Source organism: Ambystoma mexicanum, chromosome 10 (genome assembly GCF_040938575.1).
Source record: "Ambystoma mexicanum isolate Mex_15411 chromosome 10, UKY_AmexF1_1, whole genome shotgun sequence".
Taxonomy (NCBI): Eukaryota; Metazoa; Chordata; class Amphibia; order Caudata; family Ambystomatidae; genus Ambystoma; species Ambystoma mexicanum.
In genome coordinates this window covers 9,363,166-9,384,983 of record NC_090932.1, presented here as the reverse complement: position 1 = coordinate 9,384,983, position 21,818 = coordinate 9,363,166, and the positions used below count along the sequence as shown (strand labels likewise).

Sequence of the window (21,818 nt, the reverse complement as noted above, 5' to 3'; positions counted from 1 at the left end):
CCCACTGTGCCACACCAGTGTCCCACAAAGTTCCTGTAAACTGTCCTTCCTTGTATCTGTGAAGTTCCTCAACAACATTCACAGATTGGGCCTATATAACTGGGGAACGTCAAAAACAGAATACTTCCTAAATGAGATTTTCGAAAGTTTAGAATTTTGCCTGATTCCCCTGACCCAAGTTCCAACCAATCATTCAGATGGGCTCCCTCCATGATGACCTTAAGAGGGATAGTTAAGGAACATACCATGTAAAGACATCAAACCTCACTGATTCTCCCCCCCCAACCCAATAAGAGATGTAAATATATTGTGACAAATCCCAAAATGTCATCACTTCTCCCGAGGGGGAGCCCCTTCCCATGAGGCCAGGCAGGTGAAGCCACTACCCGATCGTCTCCCTCGGGGGGGTACTCGGCTGGAGGATCTCATGGGGGAGAGACTCCCCTTCTGGGGTTCAAGGAGATCATCTCAGGAAAACACGTTTTGGCCACTTCCGTCCAACCCCTATTGACCCCCCCCTCCCCACTGTGTATACCCAGCCAGCCCATGTACATGTGTAGGGCAGTTAGTGTGACATCCACTGAGACGAGGAAGAGCTGGGACTACCCAGTTAGACACCTGTATGGGAAAGATTGAGACGAGGAGGAGGCACAGAGTAGCGAGGAATGCTCAGCAGAAAACATTGTAGTCATTCATGTCAAATTGTTTCAACAATCAAGATAAAAAGGGAAGAAGGACTCAATACCTGGTCAAACGGGCTGTCAAGCTGTCCTAGGAGGAACCGAGGGCGAAGAAACTGTTGGGCACAGGAAACTCAAGTGCCTGCAGACCAGGATGCTGTCAAGCAGGAAGATGTCTCTGTGGTGTCTTACGTCAGAAGAGCCTGTAAAGAACCTGCGAGGCAGTAACCTGACCTCAGAGAAGAGCTGGACCACGTGGTCTGGAACAGCCAAGCGTACGCAAGGAGCTGAATGCTGCTGAGCCGGCGTAGCAAAGGAGAAGTCAGCGGGAGCCATGAGAGACCTGAGTAAGGATGAAACCTCCCAGAAACTGGACAGAGCCTGTGAAAAAGAACCCAAAAGGTACAGGTGTGAACGGACTGGCAGGTAGGCACAGAAGGGCACCAAGTAGGAAATTCTGCAAATATGTGGCAATATTCGACCCCTCCTCCCAGAAAATCTAAAAAGCAGATATTTTATAATTAAGGGGAATCCTCCCCAACTAAAGATGGAGAGTCGAGGAACAGTTGTCCATAATCCTCCTGGGGGCAGTACTTGGCAGGCAAGTAAAACCAGTCTGCCCATCACCAGAAACAGACATATGGTTCTGGAACCACCACGCAAAACCAGGGAGTCTTGCATTTGCATATAGTCTTCCTTGGGGCCTGGCTTGGCAGGTGAGTGAACCAAGTTGTCCCAGAACCAAGTGAAAGGAAGACCAGGGAGAAGATGTTATTCCCCCTGGTATGGTAAAGTTGTGAAACTAAATGAAAGAGAGACTTGGGGGGAAGGTGAGTCATTCCCTCTGGTTACATCGAACTCTGAAACCCAAGATACCAACAGGGAGTCATTCTCCTGGCATCCAAAGTTAAAAAGACTTTCTGGTACAGAGTGTTAAGAGATGGGCAGTGCGTCTGCCAAGTAGAAGTGATTAAACTTTGCCTTTTGTGTTGGAGAACAGTTCTGACCTGGGGAAGGGAGCCATTCCCCTAAGAAGCCAAAACTTGAAGTGAACTCTTATCCTCCAGGCAAGAAGAATGGAGTCATTCTTCTGGACCAAGATGGTCTACTTTATCTCCAGTTTAGTTTTATGTGCAAGGGACAGAACAAGGGTTTTTGACACAGCACAGTGGAGTGGTGATTAGCACAGACATTCTGAAGGAACCCTTAGTCTTTAGTTGAGGCAGGGAAACCCCTCTTAGAAATGGGGGAAGTTAGGCTTTCTCTTTATTTTCCTTGTTAATACTTCTATAGCGATCACCATGCCACCTGTGTGTCAGTCTCCTCCTTCTGCACCCTTACAAAATATTAAACTCTTCTAAGTGTCCCTGCAATTTTTGTGACCTGACAATCTCATGGATAAGTCTCCCAAAAAAAATCATCCTTGACCTTTATTTTCCCTACTTAATGCTTCCTGAAGAATTATAAATACAAACCAAGCTGTGACTAAAACTGCCCCTAATACATTCTAACTACAATACTGTTCTATCTCGGAATAACGTGTTAAGCCGAAGGTTATCCTTAGTGTCACTATTAATTGTTCATATAAATATTTCCTTCCTAAAAACTAATCCTGAATCCTGTTGCTATGAAGGTATTCACATATGTTTTCCTTACTTAAAAAATCCTCCAGAATATTTGTTCTCTTGTCTCAAACAGAACATATTTGTTCTCTTGTCTCAAACAGAACATATTTGTTCTCTTGTCTCAAACAGAACATATTTGTTCTCTTGTCTCAAACAGAACATGCTTTTAAAACTGAAGTCAATTGCAGACACTAATCTCCTTGCTTGAGTTTGGACTCCAGAAGTACGTAGTACAAGTGCTTCACACGGACACTACTCTCCTAGTTTTACCAAATAGAATACTTAGGCTCTTCTTTCACTGCGGTTTCCAAGGTAATTAATTTCAGTCCATTTCAAATGCACACAGCAATACGAAGCACACAAGCAAAACACACCGCCTGCCTTGATAGTGTCTCACTGCTATGCAGCCCGTATGACTCCTTTCTGAAAGTATTTCTACTGAGCATGATCGTAGTTGAAACGCGAGAACTGACTGTTGCAGATGGAGCGCTTCATGAAAATGTCGCTGCAAATACAAATGACAATAAATCTTTACTGTATGCAAGCGTTCAGAAGTTTGTCCTTAAACTTTTATTCTAGTTCTTGTGCTTAAAATGGATAAAACCACTCCTGCAGCACTGCGTCACACCGTATATGTTCCAGTGTCCCACAGAGAATAACACCTAGCAACTTCTCTCAATCCCGACTCTTACCTTCAATCAAATTCACAGTACAGGCCTTACCTTTGTGTGCTTCTTAGAAACAGGGCCTTCCTGCTTGACAACTTTAATGAAAAGTGTTTTAGAATGCTGGATAGCACTCCTTTGTTCAGGGGTAACAACCAGTTGGCTCTCGGCTCCTCCACCACCATGTTCATTTGGGATCCCTTCAGGTTTCTGGAGACCCTAGTTAAGGCCTATACCTACAAAATATACTAATCAAATATTATACCTTCCTGTGAAAGAAGCAGCTGCCCTCCCTGGTCATTGGCCTAGCAGACCTGATATTACCCCCTCTCCTAAGCCATGTCCTGGTCATGTTGATGTCTTTTGTGAAATCTTGCTACTAACTGTGGGGCATGAATGTCTTATGCAGATTCCCAAGATCACTCCTGCGGACCATACCCCTCCCAGTCATTCAAGTATTGCAACCTTCCCCTAACCTTCCTAGGATCCACGGTAGCTCTTACTTCATATTCCAAGGAGTCGTCTTCAGAAACTATAGGAGGAGGAGGAGGTGGTGTTCCCAGCCAGGTTCCTTTGGGTTCAACAAACTTGCGTGCAATGTAGGATGGACCTTTAAACTGGAGGGAAATATTTGTCTGACAGCCACTGGGTTAATCTTTTCAATTTCAAGCGGTCCTTCAAATCTGGCACTAAACGTGTTCCTTCCCTTTAACCTTAAGTACTTTGTGGCAAGCCACACCCAATGTTCTGTAGCATATACTGGGCCTGCCTTGCATTTTCTCAGCAAACCTCTTATAATTAGATGTATAAGTATACATCTTGTAAGGCACTTAATGCTTTCTCTAGTCCTAGCTTAATGGCTTGTAATCTTTCCTCAACATCCGGGTTAGTGGACTCCTTCCTCACCAGTTCCCGTGGAAATCCTAAATGAAAACCGCAACTATAAAAGAAAGGGGACATGGATGTTGAATCTTTTACAGAGTTCAAAGCAAATTCAGCTAGCCAAATCAAATCTATCCAGCTATTGTCAACTTTCAGGTAACACCCAAGTTATTTCTCCAACGCTTGATTGCATGTTCCACTTGCTTGTTGGTTTTGGGATGATAACCAGAGGACAATTGTACTTCTACCACGAGCTCCTTACAAAATGCCTAACAAAACCTGTATACAAACTTTAACCCACTGTCTGTGATCTGAAATCACCTGGCTCGGTAAGCTGTGCAGCCTAACTAAACCCTGTAAAAAAAACTCTGAGCAAGTGGAACAGCTGTCACCTCACCCTTAATAGGAATAAAGTGCCCCATCGTGGTCAAAACATCCACAACCACTAAAATAGCAAAACAGTCTTGATATTTTGGGAGATCCACTACAAAATGCATTGAGATGTATGCCAGGGACGTGGTGGAATAGGCCAAGGCTCCAATAAACCAGCCAGCTTTCCCACTGCACTCTTTGACTGGGCACAGACTTTACAAGTCTTTATGGAATTGCACCAAAACTCTCCTCGAACTGACTCCAAAGTCTTCTGATATCCAGGATGCTCCATCAACATGCACTCATGACAGTCCTTGAACTGCCTTGCACAACTTTTCTGATGAAAGAAATCATTTTCTGTACACAAGTTAATCTCTTCTTAATAGTTCGAACACAATCCTACAGAGCCCAATTTGCCATTTGTTCCTCAAACATAATCTGTTGGACTTCCTAAAGTAATCCCCTCCCCCCACCTATCACAATAATACTTGCTGAGATGAAACGTTCCTCAGAAATAAAATGTTTAGCACTCAGTTCAATTCCATGTTTACTACTGGTAAAGCATCTGCTTTACCATTTAATCTGCCCAGCTTGAAGGTCACCACAAAGTCGTAATCGTCAACAAAAAAAACCAGCGTAGCTGTCTTGGCGTGAGGGTCTTTGCAGATTTAAGAAAGAACAGGTTTTGATGGTCTGTAACTGTAGGTCTTTCTGCTTTCAGATAGTGCCGGCGTTCAACAAAAGCAGATTTGATTGCAAGAAGCTTGTGATCCATAATAGTATAAATACTTTCAGCAGGGGAGAATTTTTGGGAAAAGAAAGCCACTGGATGCAATTGGCCAGTATCTCCATGTCTTTGATAATTGTTAATTGGTTATTTTATAATGCGCACGGACCTGGGGATCGAACCTGTGTTGCTCTGCGTCGTCTTGCTTCCAAAGCGAGTGTGTTGCCCTTGAGCTATCCTCCTGAGACAACACTGCTCCAATAGCAAGATTGGGTGTAACAATATGCGACCCGAAGTATATCGATCTTTAAGCAACTAGAAAGCTTCCTCAGTTTACAGGCTCCAATTGAATCTTACCCCTTTCTTAAGATGTGTTGTGATTGGGGTCATTACCTGAGGAAATCCTTCTTTGATCAAATATTGCGAAGCCCATGAAACTTTGCACTTCTTTTATCTTGGTTGGAGACGGACACTCCTTGACGGCTTGAACTTTCCTGGAATCCATCTACAAATCCTTGGGCGAGATCACAAATCAAAGGAACACAACAGTCTCGGTGTGAAATTGACTCCTGTCCAGCTTTGCAAAACCTGACCTGGATCTGGTGATGGTCTAGTTTCTCAAAATAAAATCAAAGCGTCGTCTACACGATAACAAATATGTCTAAGCATTCTGAGGACTACCTTACTGAAAAACAGGATGTCTGCTGGAGCATTACAAAGACCAAAAGGCATAACCTGGTATTCAAATAACCCAAATCTTGTCTTAGACAGGGTGATGAGTGGAAGACTGTGTTTGACTCTGACCAAATTATAAGCATCCTGTAGGTCTAATTTAGTGGATATTGCTGCTCCTGGTCCAGCATTACTGAGATCAAAGGAAGGTGATACAGCTTCTTAATGGTGACCTTATTAAATGCACAATAATTTATACACGTTCGCAGCTTGCCATCTTTCTTAGGGACAAAAAACAACAGGGATGCAGTTGGGGACAGAGTGTCTGTCTGATAAACCCCTTGGCCACATTTTCTGCGAGATATTCTTTAAGATGGTTGTTCTCTTTTTCTGTAAGAGTGCATACTCTACTGCATCGCATTGAGGCCTGCCTCTAAATCTTATTTGCAATTGAACAATCTATGTGTAGGACGTTCCCCTGCTCCCGTTTCATCAAATACATCCTAGAATTAATTGTAACGCTCCGGCAACGCCGCTATAATTGCTCCAATGGAATGAGACTCCACGCCACCTTCTGCCAAACCTTTCACACTTGCTTCCCCTTCCAAATTAGTAACATCAAGAACCCAAGACTGTGCTCCTTACCGAATTCGGACTTAAACTTAACCACACGTCTACACCAATCAATTACTGGGTTGTCATATGGCAGCCACAGCATTCCAAGAATAATCTTTAACTGAGCGGCATCAGTAAGTTCAAAAACTATCTTCTCCCCCATGGTTTCCCACAAAAGACATTGTCATGGTTGCTGTTTCGTTTGATGGGACCAGAAGTTAGAAGGGAGCGATCTATTGTACTCTAACTGGTCCTTCCATATATTTTTCCACCAAAGTAATCCCAAGAGCCTTAGCCCAACCCCAGGTACATAAAATTCCCTGTAGCTCCAGAATCAATCACCACCGGCACACTCCCCTTCAAGTTTCCCTCAAAAAACATGGATACGTTAATGGTGATATGTGGAGCTGTCGACTGAATAGTGTCAATGACCTGCTGTGTCTAGGTTGCTGAAGACTGTAATCTTTTAGGGGTGAAAGGACAATTTCCCAGAAAGTGTCCACCGTTGTCATAATACAAACATCAATTGTTCAAGCAACGTCTGTTCTCCTCTTTAGAGAGAGGGCCTCCTAACTTTCCAACCTGTTCCGGACTCTTGACTCTTAACATCCCTGCTCCATACTTCACATCTGGGCCGGTCCCCACACATGTCTCGCTTCTCCATTACCCCTCATACGCTCAGCTTTTCTTTCTCACAGATGAAAATCTACTTGCATGACTAAATTCAATCCTTGTGAGAGATCAGGCGATCCACAATCCCAGACAATGCGCCCTACAACTCATCCCTCAATCCCCAGTAAAACAAAGATGCTCGCTTTTCTTCAGGCCACCAACTCTCAAGCACTAATGATTTAAATTTAGTGATATCATGTACTAAGTCCATGTTTCCTTTATTTAAATTCCAACAATTCCTCATCAACCGCCAAAGAAATCTGCCTTTAATCAAACCACTTTTGAAACAAAAGGATACAGTTCTTTAAGACTGAACTTCCCTGACTTACCAGACTGACGTCCCACCAGATAAATAGAATAGCACAAAAGCAACTGCATCTTTGGGTAAAATCTCTGGCCTGCAAAGAAAGTGTGACTCTCACTGAGTCATAAAGGTTTGAAATGTATTGGGGACCCATCCAAACCGCTCTGGGGAAGCCAACGGAACAGACATCAGAAAGGGTGTCTGTCCACCTACTGCCCATTTCCTGTCTCCAGATTATCTACCAAGCCCTCTTTAACCACTGGAGGTTCATCACAGTCACTGGGCTTGGACGATTGAGGTTTTCTGGTCTCCTGTATGTGGGTTACCATATTACTCAACTCTTCAACCCTCTAATTTTTTAGGCAGCTCACAAGGAAAATGTACATGTTTACATTCTCCTTGTGAGCTGCCCTTAATTCTTCCCTTAAATCGCTAATTATTTCACCCAGATAATCCTTTGTAATCTCTGAGGAGCTCATGACCGCTCAGGTGAAATTGTGTGTATTTCACTCTGCCAGATCCGCAAGAGCTGCTGAACCCTGCAGACCCACAAGGGCGTTTCGTCTACGGCTAACTGGTAAACAGCTGAACCCTACACACCCCTGGGGAAAAGGGACATGGAGAAAATAACAGAGCTCTGAACTCTCCTACTGATGTGGAGATCTCCAGGGGGTGAGGAAAAAACAAGAGCAATAATAAACATTGACAGCATAGGCAAATACCCAATGCCCCAACCGCCCAGTGGATTCCTCGTGACCTGTGCTTCCTTTCCAATAGCTTAGAGGAGAATTCTTGGAGTGATGAAGAACCTTCTGAGACTTGTAGCTTGTGAAACGATAAATAACTTCTTCAGCCTGGAACTCTCAAATGTTTGTCTCATCCCCTGCCTATGGCTCTCTCTCTCATCGATGATTCCTGGTTACATACAAGTCAATGATCAAGGAGGCGTCCCCTTTTACGCCATGTCATGTTTCATCCAGCATTACCTAAAGCCAAACAAAAGGAAAGCACATTACTTGAGACTGAAGGTAATCCCATATAGTGGATAGTGTTTCCTTTATAGGGAGTTTTTGGGAATGAGTCATTGTCCCCTAGATGGAGTCTCTTCCAGTGAGGTCCCACTTGCCCAGACCCCTAGGGAGGGTCTTGCGGAGCAGGCTCACCTCCCTAGCTTCAAAGGGGGTGGCTCCCCTCTGGGGAGAAGGGGCAAATACTCTTAATTCATTGCAGTGGTTACATATACAATGTCTCCAGGATAGGCATTTGTCTACTGAGTTTCTTACTTTTATTCAAGCACTTTCATTTTACTTCATAATGCTGTAAGGAGTACAACATGCTCTAAAATGGTTGTGCCACAAGATTTTCGCCTTTTCCTTTGGCCATCTTCCTGCCTCTTGGGTCCAGAATTTCAAAATATGGAGTCCTTTCCCTGGCAAAGCCTTCTTTGTGTGTGTGTGTTGTGGTGTCTGTACCCAGCCTGGTGCCAACCCCAGTGCAAGTCCTGGATAAAAGAAAGACTTCTGCAGCCAGTCGAGAGATCATCATTGGAGCCAAGACCCCTGCGAAGAAGTGCATACCACTGAAGACCCGAGGATGACCATTGCAGCTGACCAGCAGATTACCTCCAGCCAAGTCCTGTTGAAGCCCTGCTTCTTTCTTGATCTCAAGAAGGTCCTCGTTGGTGCTTCGACCCCTGGACTTGTGGGAACTTCCTGTACCGATCCATGTCTGCCGCACCTGCAAAGGGGTTCTTGGACCAACAAATGGACAGACCAGCACTGTACCGAGCTACCTCTCTGCAACCGTCAGCGTTCCCAGTGTATCAGTGGAACTTTGTCAATCTTCAACTTGTACAACAAGACCTCTGCTCCTGCAGTTTCAGCCTCCTACACCATAGAGATACTGTGCCGGACCTGCTCCTTTGTGTCTGGTGTTGTCTGCTTCTTCTGTGGGAGCTGCCAATCCCACAGACCCTCCAGACGTTTCCAACCCAACTTAAGAATTTCAGAGCTGAGTTAAGAACCCCAAGAAAGGGAAAGGGGTTGTGGATAAAATAAAAGATGCTGTTTTGACTGGCTCGGTTTGCCACAATCTGCAGTGTGACAACGAACACCTTGTTACTCACACTAATTCCCCCTTCAAGCCCCTCCTCTACCTGTCACATCTCCACTTGTTGCTAGGAAATGACTGGTAAAAGAGACTGTGTGCTTCAGTTCTCTTGTTCATAATCTCTTCTTTTGTAGCTTTGTACAACATTTTTAAAGAACACCTACTCTAACTTTCCCGAACTACACTAAATAAATGTGACCTCCTTTCTTAAACATTTCACTTAAGGCTTCAAGTTCCTTCTTGAAAGAATTGAATATCATTGACTTTTTTCCAGAAAGGCACTGCATTGAGGAAGATCAGGTTGCTCCTTCCTGACCATTCTTTCAGCAGACACGTGCACACGCGAGAGAAATGCTGGGTAGGTATCCTAGCAACCAAAACCTTGACGGGGCCCGCTTCAACATGTACACCCATGGAAATAAAAAACAATTCTCCATCTTTTCTTCCTTGACTGGAGTTAGCACTTGGATGTCCGCGCCACTCTCAGGCTGAGGATTTAGCTGCGACAAAACTCGAAACGCTGCTCTGATTCCAGGGATGCGCCTGCAGAGTATGGTAACCCTGCAGGATACGAGCTGAGGCGGCAGCGCTGCCAGCTCATGCAAAATAAATGGTGATCGCTTGAAACGTAGCGCAACACCAACATGCACTCATCCACAATGAACGGTTGGAATCGCACAGTATATTCTGCACTGCAACATGCTCATCTACAAAAATAGCTGGTCGCCTCTTTCTTCTGATTGTCGTTACGTGGCGAACAGTCAATTAAAAACTATACAGGTTCAATCTGCTTCAGGCAGTCCTAATATTTATAGTTGGTTTCCACACATTTCACTCAAAAACCTGCGCTCCCACCTGATAGATGACTGTAGTTGAAGTCCCAGGTTGCTGGCTTCAGCTGCTTAGGTATTTTCTCCAGTTTCAAAGGTTCTCGGGGGGGGGGGGGGCCTAATTTAAGGGATCTAAACATAACACAATCTCTATGGATTATCTGATGAAAGGCAGTTTAGGATTGTTCGGAACATTCCAAGGTCATTGTTATGATATGTTATTTATAACGCGCTTAATACCCAGAGGTTTCTAAGCGCGGATCCGGGAATCGAACCTGTGGTGTTCCGTGTCGTCTTGCTTCCAAGGCGAGCATGTTGCCCCTGAGCTATCCTCCCGAGTCCCAGCTATCCTGAGCTGTCCTCCATTGTTCCAGCCCTCCTATCCAATCAGCCTCCTCTTCATGGTTCTGTCATCTTGGCTGCATGACTTAATGTAAGGAAATAACAAAAGGCAAACTCCATCCCCCAACTTCCCCAAACACTTAACCTCTTGAGAAACACCCTCCAATTATGTGTACAGTAATTGTAACATTGCTCCTGCAGACGGTAATTGGAACCTTGCCCCTGCAAACCCTGACTCTTTTTTTTTTTTTTTGCCCTACGATGATGGTCTGTATCAGCCTGATCGTTTTGACGCTCGCCAAATCCCATTTTCTTCCTGACCTGGAGGTCGTCTGAGTTTGCCTGTCCCGTGGAGGACAGCATCTCTTTGTGCCATGGGTGACCAGCTGTCCAGACTTCAGAATTGGATCACTGGAGCCTGAACCCCATATTAGCTGGACACAATCACGCCGCCAAAATCTCCTCTGCCCCTGACCTCCCTCAGTCAGGGCACATGGTAGAAGTAACTGGGCACAGTGGATTCAGGAACAACCCCCTGAAGTGGTCCCTGGAGAAATGTGAGTAAGGGGGGTAGGTTATACTACCTATTCCTACCCCCCTCCTGCCAAAGGGTTGCATTGCCATGCAGTCCTCATCCTAATAACTAGGATCAATGGGGGGTCTGGTTAAGGATCCCACCTGGGCCTCCCCTAGAGTGGTGGAACTGGGAGAGAAGCATTTCTTTACTTACCTTTTGAACACGTATAATGCAGCCTGTGGTCTTCAACGTAGTGTGGTAAGTTGCATATAGGTGACGGACAAGAGGGCATGCTTCAACACCACTCTTTATTTGACCTTAAAGAAAACCTTCTCTAAGCCCTACAACTATGAGTCCAACAACAAATGGGTGCTTGTCAGGATGCCGAACAAATAGTCAGCCGCTGTCAAAACCTACACTCCCCTAATATCTGTCCTATCACTAGAGAAAGAAAGACTTGGAATAGGGTGGCTCTCCCCTTTGGTTCACTAGGTGGTGGCCGCTTTTCTAACCCCCACCAAAGAGTTCTCAAAAGTCTCTTCCGGTTCATGTTTCAGTGGTTCCAGTGTACAAACAAAAAAAGTATCTTCCAGCTCCCGGCTGGTGGCTCCGGTGGACAAATAAAACAACAAAACAGTATCTTGCTCTTCTTTTAACACAAACCTGCTTCATCAGGTAGTCCAAATAATTCTCAGGGATATATTCAACCCAATTAGTTTTTTTTTTATTGCAATAGGGTGTGAATTAGTAGGTTGTGAAGCAGTGTTTCCTCCAATTTCAGGCAGGGTCATATTTCTTTGTCTATTCCTGCAGGCAAAGGAAGTCAAGAGTCGGTCATTCATTTTCCATTAATGCCCACCATGCCCTCACCACACGAGATGAAAGAGTGCTCACTGCTAAATGGTAGAAGTTTTTGAATTTTACATTTTCTTTGACTTTTTAAATACTGTCACAATCATGAATACTATGTATTAATTCTAAACATTAGGTAAGCGTTTATCATTTAGTTTTACTGACAATATTTTTGGGGGAATTTTACTTTGGCTGATATAGTAATTGCTTTTGTGTGCCACACCAATTCCAGATTGACTCCCCACCCCCGTCAAGGTTGCCATTAGCTAACCTATTAAAGGAAATGCTGTTGAGTGGGTCTTCTGCTATTCTGACCCGCAGTGAACATCTATGTAATGTTTTTCTGAAATGTAAAATGTGCTGTTGATGGGAATTAATCATTCCTCTGTGTAAGCTTTTTCAGTGTAAATCTTGTTTTTCTATGATTCCTTTTCCAGCAGTCTGACCGAGAAAAAGCAGATCAACTTCAGGAAGAGCTCCTGCGAACCCAGGTAACCTGAATACCGATGTGTGCTTCAAATGCATGAATGTTTGACTTATTAGTCCTCCAAGTATCACCCACTTGAGTTGATCCTTCAGCAGATTAGCAAGGTAGTTTGGTAAACAGTCTCCATTTAACACATGCTGTGCTTTCTGTGCAACCCATGTGGTACATGCATCAGGCAATCTCAAATCATAATTGAGTGGTATTTTAATTATGCCATTTTTACTTTGTCCACCTTACTAAGGTGGCCCTATGTTAGTAGAGATAAAAGGCATTGCTGTACAGCTGCTGCTGCCTTCCACGTGATCCAGAGGCCACACTCGCCCTCATAGAATTCAGAGGAAGTCTCTGGTTTCCGTGCACGCTCTGTAGAAAGATTGCATGTAGACTCAAGAATTGGTGGCGGGTGAAGGCTACCAAGCCTCTACAGTCTGTATATTTCGAACGGAGTGTGTCCTCCGATGTATTCCTTATCTTTGATATACGTTTTCAGCTTGCTGGCCTCGGAAATTTTTTCTGTAGAGGGCGCTGCGCGTCGACGTCCGCCGAGTCGATGTCCCTCGACCGCCACCGTATCGGCGCCGACGTCACCATGCCCATAAATAGACACGCGCTGCGTCCGTTGCTCAGTTCCGTTTTTCCGTGCTTCGTGGGGCCTCGGAACGTCGTTGCTCAGTTCATTCAGGTTTATCTAAATCTATTTCGACGAATATTCCTTATCGTTCTCGATGGCTTCTTCATCAGAACCGACGACGCCGCGATCCGGCTTCAAGAAATGTCGAGACTGCGGTAAAAAAATGTCAATAACGGATCCACACAGGGTCTGTTTATGGTGCTTGGGGTCTGAGCACCATTGTTCAGAGTGTGAGGACTGCATGTCCATGACGGCGAAAGCCCTGAAGGAGCGAAAGGGGAAGCTCGAGAGAGGCAAGTCAGCCAAATCCTCCTTGAAGGTTTCCTCGGTCGAGGCATTCGTCTCCTCGCCGTCAAACACTCCCATTCTAGATCTCGAAGCAGCTCCCACCATTCGTCGAGATCTAGAAACTCAAAAAAGAGACGTCGAAAGTCCCATTCCTCGTCGTCTTCGGTGTCCCCAGAAAGAGTTTCCTGTCCAACCAAACACAGTTCTCAAGCTGAGTGGGAGGAATTCAGAAAGAAAATGTTAAGCGTCTTCGAAAACGCGGCCTCGACCCCCTCGAAGACAGCTGAGGGTGATACCCCGGGTGAAAAACCCAAAAAATCAAAACGCCGCGAGTCGCAGCACCCGGCGAAACATTCCACCCGAGAGCGCCATGAGCCATCGGCTAAGAAGGCACCGTCTTCGCCGTCGTCGAGGGTTCCTTCGCCGTCGTCGAAGATTCCTTCGGCGCACGGGTGGGCGCCATCGACGCCTTTGTCGAAGGGTTCCTCGACGCAATGGTCGATCGACTCGACGCCGATGAAAGAGAGGACCAAGGCTCCACAGCCAACAGTGTTTTCAAGGGCCTCCGGCACGACGCTGAGACTGTCGTCGATGCCCTCGAGTAGGATCCCGATCCTCTCGAATTCTTCGAGGCCCCTTCCAGTTTTTTCAACGGCATTTTCGGCGCCTTCGAGGCCGGTTACATCGGCGTCGACGACTTCGACATTTTCTCGTCCAATAACGACGAGTTTGGCTCCTTCAGCCCTAGAAATGGGCTTTACTCCATTTCAGAGATCAGAATACCCTGGTCTTTCTTCAATTTTTGAAGAAAGAGAAGACTCTGACCAAGAAACTTTTGGTTTACAGAGATCCTCACTGCCTGCTGCAGAGGATTTCACCTCTGAAGAAAGGAGGCTGAAGGAACTACAGGACTCACTTCATGAGGCCAGTGGACTTGACACTTCCCCAGAAGTGGAATTTGTAAAGCCAGACCCAGGGGAACATGCCGAAACGCCATATAGAACCCTGATGGCAAGAATAATTGAGTTTATGGGCTGGTCTGCGCCTTCACCTGTTTTCCAACAGGATGATCTAACGGATATATTGGACAAAGGCCCACAGGAGGACCCGGTGGTCCCCTTCCATGCAGCCCTGCAAAGAAAAATTGCATCCAATTGGGAGACTCCCGAAGTCATCCCAGCAGTCAATAAAAGACTGTCGACAAAGTATAGGGTAGCGGCTGCTGACCCTGAATACCTGTCAAAACACCTGACCCCAGAGAGCCTGGTGGTTCAAGCGGCAACTTCATCCAGCAGTAGGACTGCTTACCCTACTGTCCCACAGGACAGGGATGACAAGAGGTACGACTCTATGGCAAAGAAAGTCTTCTCTGCCTGTAGTATGGCGTTGAAGTCCATCAACGCCACCTGTACGCTCGCCAGGTTCAGTCACACATTATGGGAGTGTGCTTCATCAGCGGCTGACTGCATACCCGATGGAGAGGAGAAGGAAGCCTTCCTTAACATCATTCAAGATGGCAAAGATGCCATGTGCGAGTCTCTTCAAACTGGCATCGATTCCACTGACAGTATCTGCAGGGCCATGGCGGCTACTACAACAATCCACAAACATGCGTGGTTGCGAAAGTCTGGCTTTGCTCCAGATGTACAGGCCAGACTTTTGACTATGCCCTTTGACGGCTCTTCATTATTCGGAAAAAAGGCTGATGACAGTCTGGAAAAGTTACAGACTTCCAAGGCAGCAGCAAAATCTTTAGGAGCTGCTATCCGCCAGACTCCTTTTCGCCACTCAGGAACCTCTGGGAGAGGAAAGTCCTTTCGCTGTTATTCCGCATTCGGAAAAGGCAGAGGACAGCCGGATCAAAGAGGCCAAAGAAGATCCACCCGATGTGGACGGGTCAAAGGTACTAAGACCGCAGCAGCAGCAGGTGCCTCTTTACCCTCGGCATCTGCAACAGCCGCCCCCAAACCACTCTGAGGCCTTCGCACACAAGACACCTGTGGGGGGCAGGTTAACTCACCATCTGACGGAATGGCAGGCTATAACGTCAGATGCTTGGGCGTTGGAGACAGTTGCCCAAGGTTACTGCCTACCTTTTCTACACATCCCTCAGAGTCATCCACCGGGGAACAGCTCCCGAAAAGTTCCAGATCTGCTCCTCGTGCAGGAAATTATGGACCTGCTAGAGAAAGGTGCCATAGAACCGGTACCTGTAGCGGACAGAAACAAGGGCTGGTACTCCCCCCTACTTTCGAGGGGATTGGATCCTCCGACGTATTCCATATCTATGACATGTAATCACCACAGCTGTGCTGCTTCGGAAACTTTTTCCTGCGTCGATGACGTCGATGCGCCGTCGTCGAGGGCCTCCTCAGACGTCCGACGTCATCCGATGTGATAAGTAGGACGCACGACGCCCGTAGCCTCAGTTCCGTTTTTTCCACGAACGTGTTGCTTCGTGAATCTCGGTTAACGCCTTGACTCTTTGGAGTTCTGTTCTTCTCGGTTCTTCGAACCTGTTCGTTTTGTGAAAATCCTTTTTGTGAAGATGTCTTCTACTTCGTCTTCGACCCCGCCTCCGGGTTTCAAGAAGTGCGGGGAGTGTGTCGGTGACGGACTCGCACGACGCCTGCCTCTGGTGCCTCGGGGAGGCCCACGACACGGATGACTGTATCGACTGCCAGTCGCTCTTGTCCAAAGCCTTACGCGAACGTAAGAAGAAGTTGTCGGTAGGTCGGGTGTCCAAGCCCAGGAAGTCGAAGTCTGCGGGGCTTTCGACGGATGATTCGAGGGGTGACTCTCCGCGTCATCGTCGGAAGTCTTGTGGGTCTCCTTCTAGGAGTCGGTCTCGCCAATCCTCAGCCTCTTCGAGGCATTCTCGGAAGCGCCGACACCGGTCGTCTTCCAGGTTCTCTTCGGCGGACTCTGCCCGGCACGTCGCTTACCCCACCAGCCGTGTGACGCCGGAGGAATGGGCTTCCTTCGGGAAGAAAATGCTGGCGATTCTTGAGTCGCAGGGTACTAAGCCGTCTGCGCCCCTGAGTGGGGTCGGTCGTGAGAGGTCGAGAGACACCGCTCGCAAGAGTGGTCGGCACGAGTCACGGGAGAGGTCCCGTTCGGACAAGGAGACTCGTTCTCGACGTACCCGTTCCAGGTCCCGGTCCTCGACGCGTTCGAGACCGCATGCACCTGTGAGGTCTTCGAGGAAGACATCGACGTCTGAGGCGTCGAGGGCGTCGACGGGCTTTCTCGAGGCTCCGGCTCCGAGGAAGTCGTCGAAGCCGTCGACGCTCAGGTCGTCGAGGGACACGCTCGGGGCTCCGGCTTCGAGGGCTGTGTCGACGCCGCCGATGCTGGAGGCGCTGCATCTGACGTCGACGCCGATTTCCTCGACGCCGATCCTCTCGGCGCCGATGCCGGTTCTCTCGACGCCGATTCGCTCGACGCCATCGACGCCTTTCATGTCGGAGGTACCCCGTGGCACGGGAGAACCCCCTAGGAAGGCTCTGGTTAAGAGCAAGCACTCTCGGGTGCCTTCTTTTCGCCACCTGGACTATATTTCAGAGGCGGATGAGGATTCTGATGGCCTGGTTCCTAGTCAGGTTCCAGATGAAATTGTCTCGGCCATAGTCAGTTTGACGATTTGAGACAGTCACTGCATGATGCCAGTGGACTGGACACCTCTCCGGAGGTGGAGTTTTGTAGGCCTGAGCCTGGCTCTCATGCCGATTCCTTGTACCGGCGCCTTATGGCTAGGGTTTCTGAGTACTTGGGATGGTCTGCTCCCCCAGGGGAGTTTGTGCAGGATGATCTGACGGACATCCTTGATGTTGGTCCCCCAACTGATCCGGTACTGCCGTTCCATATGGCTTTACAGAGAAGGGTGGCGGCGGCTTGGACTGCTCCGGAGAGTCTCCCGGTGGTGGGCAGATCCTTGTCGCGAAAATAACATCCAGCCAGTAGCGACCCCTGCTACTGGACCAGGCACCCCACTCCGGAGAGTTTGGTGGTGCAGGCGGCCACGGCCCCGGCAAAGCAGGCGTCGTACCCTACCATCCCTCCTGATAGGGACGACAAACGTTTTGATGGCTGGGCGAAGAAAGTGTTTTCTTCTGGTGGTATGGCGCTTCAGGCGGCCAACTCCATTTGTGCCTTGTCTCGTTTCACACACACTCTGTGGAACTGTGTTGCATTAGCGGCTGAACATATTCCCGAAGGGGACGAACGGGATGGTTTCCTTGCTATGGTCCAGGATGGTAAGGATGCCATGTGTGAGTCCGTTCAGTCGGGTTTGGACTTAGCTGAATGCATCAGTAGGTCCATGGCGGCGAGCACCGTAATACGCAGGTTTGCCTGGTTGCGGAAGTCGGGATTTGCTCCTGATGTGCAGTCCCGGCTCCTCAACATGCCCTTTGACGGTGAACACCTTTTTGGCAGCAAGGCTGACGAGAGCCTTGAGAGGTTGCAGACCTCAAAAGCTGCAGCGAAGTCGTTGGGTGCTGCAGTTCGCCAACCTCCGCCTTTTCGTCCTAGGGGACAGCAGTGGAAGGGTGGTTCCTTTCGCTATTACTGCTTCAGTAAAGCGAGAGGAGCTGGCAGTCAAAGAGGCCAACGCAGGGGTACCAGAGGTGGACGACAGGGTACCCGTGGTGCCAAGGCCGCTCGGGCAGTTGCCTCTTTGCCCTCAGGTAACGCCGCAGCCGCTCCCATTCAGTCATGAGGCCATGTCCCATGGTTCGCCGGTTGGGGGAAGGCTGGCGCAGCATCTTGTAGAGTGGCAAGCCATTACTTAAGATGTGTGGGTTCTGGAGATCATAACCCACGGCTACTGTCTTCCCTTTCGGCACAGGCCTCGCGACAATCCACCGGGGAACCTCTCTTTGCAGAGTCCGGATCCGCTCCTTGCGCAGGAAATTCAAGCCCTGCTGGAGAAAGGCGCCATAGAATTGGTGCCTGTAGCGGAGAGGAACAAGGGATGGTATTCCCCTTATTTTTTGATTTCGAAGAAAGACGGGGGATTGAGACCCATCATGGACTTGCGCGGTTTGAACAAACTCCTCGGGAAGGACAAGTTCAAGATGGTTACTCTCTGTGAAGTCCTCCAGGCCCTTCAGCTTCAGGACTGGTTGGTGTCACTCGACCTCAAGGATGCTTACTTCCATGTGCCGATCCATCCCAAGCACAAGAAGTACCTGAGGTTCCGGTTGGCGACTCGCACTTTCAGTTTCGGGTCCTGCCGTTCGGATTGACCTCCGCCCCGAGGGTTTTCACCAAGCTCATGGTGGTGGTGGCAGCGCATCTCAGGCAAGGGGGATTCACGTCTACCCCTACCTGGACGATTGGTTGATCAGGGGGAGTTCTCCCGAGCAAGTCCTGGATCATCTGTCCGTCACCTGCCACTCCCTTCACAGGCTGGGCTTCTCCCTCAATTTAAAGAAGTCCCATTTGACGCCAACACAGCAGCTCCAGTACATCTGAGCAGTGCTTAACACTTCCCTGGGGCAGTGTTTTCCTCCCCAGGTGAGGGCTCTTTACATTCAGCAGATGGTGCACAAGTTTCAGCATGCCCAGACGCTCCCAGCGTTCGAGTTCTTGAGGTTGCTCGGCCTCATGGCATCCTGCATTCTTCTGGTGCCAGAGGCTCGCCTGCGGATGAGATCTTTGCAGTGGGCGCTCAAGATGCAATGGTCGCAGTCCTCCGGCAGGATGTCGGGCCCGGTTCAGGTGCCGCCCTCGGTCGCCCGGGACCTTCTGTGGTGGGCCGTCAAAGGCAACTTGATGAAGGGGGCTCCATTTTGGCTTCCCTGGCCGGAGGTGACGATCGTGACGGATGCATCCCTCACGGGTTGGGGAGCTCATGCCAACGGGCTGACAGTCAGCGGTCTTTGGTCTCCGTCGGAGTCCAGAATCCATATCAATCTGTTGGAGCTGAGGGCCGTCAGGCTAGCCCTGAAGGCTTTTCTGCCGACTGTGCGAGGAAAGAGTGTCCTGATCCTGACGGACAACACAGTGGCCATGCACTACCTCAACAAAAAGGGGGGGGAAGGGTCACTTCCTCTGTGCAGGGAGGCGATGCAGCTCGAGTTCTGGGCCATCCAGCAGGAAGTTTCGATCTCGGCAGTTCATCTGGCCGGAGACGAAAACGTGACGGCGGACGCTCTGAGCAGGCAGAGCACGATCTCTCACGAGTGGGAGTTGGCTCAGGAGATTCTCCTGGAGATCTTCGCCCTTTGGGGGACCCCTCAAGTGGATCTCTTCGCCTCCAGTGTCAACCGGAAGTGCGAAAGGTTTTGCTCGCGGGAATTTCCTCCAAAAGGAGCCTTAGGAGACGCGTTCGTGGTGGAGTGGTCATTCCCGCTGCTGTACGCGTTTCCTCCAGTCCCCGTCATCCCGCAAGTGCTGCGGAGGTTACAGAAGTTCGGTTCCCGGATGATCCTCATTGCTCCGGTGTGGGCTCGGAGGACGTGGTACCCGGACCTTCTCGACTTGTCCATCTGCCCTTTGCGTCGTCTTCCCTACCGAGACGATCTGCTCTCACGGGAGGGGCGGGGTCAGGTTCTCCATCCAGAGGTCAGATCCCTCAACCTTCACGCTTGGCTTCTGAAAGGTTGAGGTATAGGGATTGGGACCTCCCTGAAGACGTGATGGAGGTGTTGCTTTCGGCCCGAAGGCCAGCAACAAAGTCTCTGTACCGTTGCCGTTGGCGTAAGTTCTGCGACTGGTGCAGAGTTCAGAATGTGGATCCTTTTGCATGTGACATCCCCATGGTTCTGTCCTTTTTACTTTCTTTGGCCCACAGGGGCTTGCAAGTGGGTACCATTAAAGGTTACCTGGCGGCGCTGTCCATCTTTAAGCGCTCGTCTGAAGAGTGTTCTTACTTTAAAATCCCTTTAATTTCACAGTTTCTGAAAGGGCTCACTAATGTGTTCCCTCCGTCACCTTTCCTGGTGCCCGGTTGGGATTTAAACCTTGTTCTTAAGTTTCTTATGGGTGCTCCGTTTGAGCCTTTACATTCTTGCCCTTTGAGGCTGTTAACTCTGAAAACTGTGTTTTTAATTGCGGTTACTTCCGCTCGCAGAGTGAGTGAGTTACAGGCACTTTCAGTTAAGCCACCCTTCACTGTATTTCACAAGGACAGGGTTGTCCTTAGAGTTCGTCCTTCTTTTCTTCCGAAGGTAGTGACGGAATTTGATTTGGCCCAGAAGGTTGTTCTTCCGGCATTCTATCCTCCTCCGCATCCTGGTAAGGAAGAGGAGAGGCTCCATAGGCTTGATCCTAGGAGAGCTTTAAGCTTTTATGTTTCACGCATGTCCCGGGTCAGAGTGGACGATCAAGCTGTGACGAAACAGACTTTGTCTCGCTGGATTATTTTGGCCATCTCGGAGTGCTACCGCTTGGCGCATAAGGATCCACCGGCTGGCTTGCGGGCCCATTCTACCAGGGATATGGCTGCGTCTACTGCCCTGCAGAGGGGTGTTCCTATTCGCAACATCTGTGATGCAGCCACCTGGGCTTCAGTACATACATTTGTACGTCACTATTCCCTCGATTCCATCCGAGCACAGGCCTTTGGCAAGGCGGTCCTTTGCTCTGCTATTTGATTGGCTATTCTAAATTTTGATTCTAAATTCTTTCCCTCCTCCTTGCTCTGGTACTGCTTTGGGAGTCTGTCATAGATATGGAATACGTCGGAGGACCCAATCCCCTCGAAGAACAAGTTACTTTCTTACCTGGTAACGTTCTTTCGATGGGATGGTCCGACGACGTATTCCATATCGCCTCCGCCCTGCCTTCCCCGCTGCAGAATTTCTTTTGCGATTGCAGCTTACGTTCCGCAAGGCTTTGTGTCTGACTGGCAGTTGACTAGTGTCACACGTTCTGGGGGAAAAAACTACAACTGAGGCTACGGGCGTCGTGCGTCCTACTTATCACATCGGGTGACGTCGGACGTCGGAGGAGGCCCTCGACGACGGCGCATCGACGTCATCGACGCAGGACACAGACGCCGAAAAAAGTTTCCGAAGCAGCACAGCTGTGGTGATTACATGTCATAGATATGGAATACGTCGTCGGACCATCCCATCGAAAGAACGTTACCAGGTAAGAAAGTAACTTGTTCTTCTCATACCAAAGAAGGACGGAGGACTGAGTCCCATCCTGGACTTAAGAGAATTGAACAAGTTCCTCAGGAAGGACAAGTTCAAGATGGTAACTCTCTCTCAGATCCTTCAGGCCCTCCAGCTCCAGGACTGGCTGGTATCTCTGGACCTTCAGGATGCTTATTTCCATGTACCAATCCATCTCCAGCACAGGAAATACCTTAGGTTCGCAATTGGCAACTCTCATTATCAATTTCGAGTTCTGCCATTTGGGCTGACCTCCGCCCCGAGGGTCTTCACCAAGCTGATGTCGGTAGTGGCGGCGAGTCTAAGGAGGGAAGGGGTCCACGTCTATCCCTACCTGGACGATTGGCTGATCAGGGCCGTATCTTCGGAACAGGCCCGGACCCAGCTAGATTATGTCTGCCTCTTCCTTCACAGACTGGGCT

The 21,818-nt window shown here is 48.6% G+C and overlaps 1 protein-coding gene across 5 annotated transcripts in view; it reads left to right on the top strand.

Moving 5' to 3' along the window:
* OPA1 (OPA1 mitochondrial dynamin like GTPase) overlaps positions 1-21,818 on the top strand; it is a 1,475,337-nt gene that overhangs the window by 400,414 nt on the left and 1,053,105 nt on the right. For 3 of the 5 annotated variants that reach the window (XM_069617417.1, XM_069617414.1, XM_069617416.1), the window contains one exon: positions 12,302-12,355. In XM_069617417.1, the coding sequence (XP_069473518.1) occupies positions 12,302-12,355 (54 nt within the window). The remainder of the gene's footprint in view (positions 1-12,301; positions 12,356-21,818) is intronic. The other 2 variants (XM_069617415.1, XM_069617418.1) reach the window with 1 other exon arrangement.